General features: G+C 32.2%; 2 protein-coding genes across 2 annotated transcripts; one reads left to right on the top strand and one right to left on the bottom strand.

Moving 5' to 3' along the window:
• Positions 1-412: 412 nt before the first annotated feature.
• Positions 413-1804, bottom strand: LOC134269832 (uncharacterized; the record flags this gene model as incomplete). The annotated part of the gene is made up of 2 exons (XM_062752032.1): positions 865-1804; positions 413-483 (listed from the first exon to the last, which is right to left on the bottom strand). Coding segments are annotated over exons 1-2 (1011 nt in total), but the record flags the coding sequence as incomplete, so codon positions are not given.
• A 753-nt stretch (positions 1805-2557) lies between these two features.
• On the top strand, positions 2558-3492 carry LOC134269831 (rho-related BTB domain-containing protein 1-like; the record flags this gene model as incomplete). Its single annotated transcript, XM_062752031.1, has 2 exons — positions 2558-2815; positions 3389-3492. Coding segments are annotated over exons 1-2 (296 nt in total), but the record flags the coding sequence as incomplete, so codon positions are not given.
• Positions 3493-4293: the final 801 nt, after the last annotated feature.

Raw genomic sequence — 4293 nt, 5'->3', positions numbered from 1 at the left:
AAACGTCCTGTTTCACCATAAACCATATAATTCGGAGTACTACTTTTCAAATACAGAATATGTTTTAAAAATTTTAAGTGTACACGTTCAATAACATCTAAATTTTCAAAACCCCAGATTTCACAACCATACAGTAACACTGGTAAAACCATTTTATCAAACAAATCGAATTGACATTCTATAGGGAGGTTAAATTGTCTTATTTTCCTGATTACACCGTACATTGCTTTTTGGGCTTGGTCACAGAGATGTTTCTTTGCTTTTAAAAAGGAGCCAGATCTTGAAAAAATGATACCAAGATATTTAAATTCTTTAAATTTACAGTTTCTAGACTCTTGTTATTATAGTAAAATACCCTTTTGCTCAAAGGACCTTTTGAAAAAATTAATATTTTGGTCTTCTCAATATTTACTTGTAATTTCCACTCTGAACAGTAGCTTTCAAATTCATTCAAAGCATTTTGTAGATCCTCAGGAGTTTCTGCTAAAATTACAGTATCATCAGCATATAAAAGTATAAGAAGTTTCAAATAAACACATAAATCATTTTCTATTGAAGTTGTAAGGCTTTGTAAGCCGATTATATTCCTATCAACAAGATAATTCTCTAAATCATTAATGTACAAGGAAAATAAAAAAGGAGATAAGTTTTCTCCCTGCCGGACTCCGACATTACAAAAGAAAAAATCGGTTGTTGTACCGTTCATCTTTATAAGTGATTTAATTCCCTTATACATATTTGTAATATACGTGAAGCATTTGCCTTTAATTCCATAATTTAAAAGTTTACTCCAGAGACCGTTTCTCCAAACAGTATCAAACGCTTGCTTAAAATCTATAAACGCACAAAAAAGTTTTTTCTTACACTTCATCAGTGTGTTTGATAATAAATGTAAAGTCAAAATATGGTCTAAAGTAGAATATTCCTTCCTAAAACCTGCTTGATTCTCTTGAATTAGTTTAATCTCATCTGCGTACAGTTCTAGTCGCTTGCTTAGTATACATGTGAAAAGTTTACCTAAGCAGCTCAGTAAAGTAATAGGACGGTAATTTTCTGGGGTGGTCGGATCTCCCTTATTTTTGTAAATAGGTTTAACAATACCCACTAACCACTCATCTGGAACCAGTCCACTATCGAAAATAATGTTAAAAAACATCTTGTACACAGGTAAAAAGGTATACAATGTTGATGAAATATGCTCATTTACAATGCAATCAATACCAGATGCTTTTCCATTTTTTAATTTATTTACTGCTTCTATAATTTCACTTTCACTAATTTCACCATTAAGTATATCATTAGAAGATTCACCCGATTCTGGTTCTCTATCAGACAGATCAAAAGCATCATCATCAGCTACATTGTTACATTCATTAATACTTTTCAAATATTTAAATACCTCTCCAATATTTACTGCACTCTTTGACTCTTTATTGGTAGAATTTAATATTTTCCAGTAAGCTTTAGTATTTGTAGTACGTAATTGCATGAGTTTACGAGTAAGGTCAGCTTTATATTTTCTAATACTGTTATCCATCACTTTTTTATAACTTCTACTCGTTTCTCTAAGATTTTGTTTGTTTTCTTCTGATTTACATAAGTTATGCATTCTTTTAGCCAAGTGAAATTTTCTTCTAGCTGTTTTGCATTCTCTATTAAACCAAGGTTTGTTTCGTTCTTTATCCTTTGAATATTGACCCGTTGAATAGATTCCAAAAGATTCTTTGGCTGACTTAGTAAAAATATTACAAATATCTTTTGCTACCTTATTAATGTCAGTACTTGAAACATCATCATTATTCATTTCGATAAGGTTACGCTCAATTGATTTCACTGCTGAAATATCTATATTATTACAAAACTCGGCTTTTCTTTCGGGGCGCCATAATTTTACACCTGGTTGATTTTCACACGTGGAGCTATTTTTAGACATTTAACAGGTGGACAAAGAAAAAGACAATGGATTATGTACATCTGAGAAAAGATTAGAGAACTCGTGTACTTCAAAATGTTGTAAAAGTTCAAAAATTTGTACACTGTCAATAACATAGTCCACAGTACTGACAGGCAGTTATGATGGATAAGCTTTAATTAACTGTGGATTAAACAATGTGTATACATATATGTACTATTATTTAATTAGCATCCTACTTTGTCAACCAGGTATTGAAAAATATCCAAGTTCTCGAGGGCCAAAGTTACCCACGTGAGCGTTGTGGCCCATGGGCCTCTTGTTTTTTAAACTGCAGTAGACTACCGGTATCTTTTTTGAATTTTAAATCATAAGTTCAGAATGAATTTGATTAATAATTTTCTTAACTGGAGTTAATTCAGCTGTTAATTTCAGGAATGATGAATTATAAGGTTGAAAATGGTGACACATATTGACATATTTCCAAGGTTTTGATAAATGACATCGAAACATTTATACATGTTATATGAAACCCATGTTTATGTTTCTATAAAAAGGTATTTACCTTGTTTTTATCTGGTTTTGTTTTACTGTTAGAATAAACAGACAAATACAGGTATGTTTCCATTTTTGTACTTCCAGGGCCATGCTGAACATCTTAGGACCTTGACAGCACCAACAAAGCAAGTAAAATCTAAAAATCCTTCGACAATGGTGAACCGATCCCTAGAAGAGGGGAGTCAGTATGAGTACATTAAGTGTGTGGTGGTGGGGGACGCGGGGGTGGGGAAGACCTGCCTGATCTGTGCCTGGGCCTGCGGGACAAATTACACCCTGGAGCGACTCGTAAGGACCCCCTCCTCCTCAGTGTGGGCCATCGACCACTACCGCAATGACCAAGAGGTAGGGTACTAGGGTATACATATTTAATATACTTCTATGTCATTTCTAGAATGGTTGTCTGTGTATGTCTGCAGATGTAATTTTGTAAAAAGATTTGCACAAAAGGTGTAAGTAAATGGAGAGAAAATTATGTATTGCTGCTAAAGCAGACTTTCAACATGTTCAAATTGTTAAAAACATTTTACCAGAGTTAACAAATTAAAGGGTAATGAAGGGAGAATAAAATCTGTAGACTTTTTAATCATGCAAACCAAAAGTTTAAGGAGGATTCAGTTTTGAAAGTTTCAGAGTGCTGAGATTGCTAAAATTAAATATCACAATTTTTTTCTGCATTAGAGGTTACTATTATCTTGTTATGTGCCTTAAAATCATTAATTAAATTGGATCTTACTAAAATTTAATACAATTTTTAAGCAAAAATCACTACATATTATTTACATGTTGGTAAAATTCCACTTATAATACAGTTTACAAATTTATAATACTTCTTAAGAATCTACTTCTTGTTTATTGACAAAATTCTCCGAAATATGCCTGCATGATTTCTTAGAAAACATTTTGTGGTTTATTCAGGTGATGGACAGGTCTTGGTGCAATGTAGATGGAGTCAGGTGTTCTCTGAAACTATGGGACACTTTTGGTTACCATGACAAGAACAGAAAGTTTGCTTATAGAGGGTAAGTTACATAATGCTGCAGAGAGACTCTATACATCACTGCTAACAAATTTAGGATTTATGTATGCTAATGCAGCAATGAGACTACTGAGTATCACAAATACTGTGCAGAAATATTGATCAGTAAAAGCATTTTCTATTATTTAATTTTGAAGATTTAATTTCCTCCTTGAAAGGGAAATTAATCAGGGATTTATTGAATTGACAGTCAATTATCTTTTATTTTGATATGTATATCCTGCCAGATGTTTCTTCCTTGTTAATTTAATTACAATTTTAATTGCATCCTTTTTGGAACCTAATTATGTTCCCCAAACGAAGTTGGGGAACATATTGTTTTTACTCTGTTTCTTATTATTAAGGTCTTCCGTTTCAGACGGAAGACCTTATAGTGATTCTACTGTTTTTTCTTTTTATTATTATTATTTTTTTCCCTTTTTGTTTTGACGATTTCTCAGAGATGACTGGACGGATTCTCATGAAATTTTCAGAGATGATAGAAAATCAAAATATCTTTCAAATGCAGTTTTTTGTTTTTTAAAATTCACTTCCGGTCGTCAGATATGTCCGATTTTCGCTTTTTTCAAAAATTTTTTGTCCCAGTCATATCTCAGAAACGGTAAGATATTAAGACACCAAACTTATATGAGTAATAGATCTTAATAAGTAGGCAAAACCATTTGGGTTAACACAGTTCGCCGTCACTTCCGGTCGTCACAGGAAGTGATCAAAGAAATCGAAAATTTCAACTTTTGTTTTTTGAAACTTTTTTTGCAGCACAAAATAGTATTTAATTTGTAGT

The sequence above is a fragment of the Saccostrea cucullata genome, unplaced genomic scaffold (genome assembly GCF_032062105.1).
Source record: "Saccostrea cucullata isolate Sc308-1 unplaced genomic scaffold, CSIRO_AGI_Scuc_v1 ctg18055, whole genome shotgun sequence".
Lineage (NCBI taxonomy): Eukaryota > Metazoa > Mollusca > Bivalvia > Ostreida > Ostreidae > Saccostrea > Saccostrea cuccullata.
The sequence above is the reverse complement of the archived record's forward strand: the minus strand, read 5'-3'. Positions and strand labels throughout refer to the sequence as shown.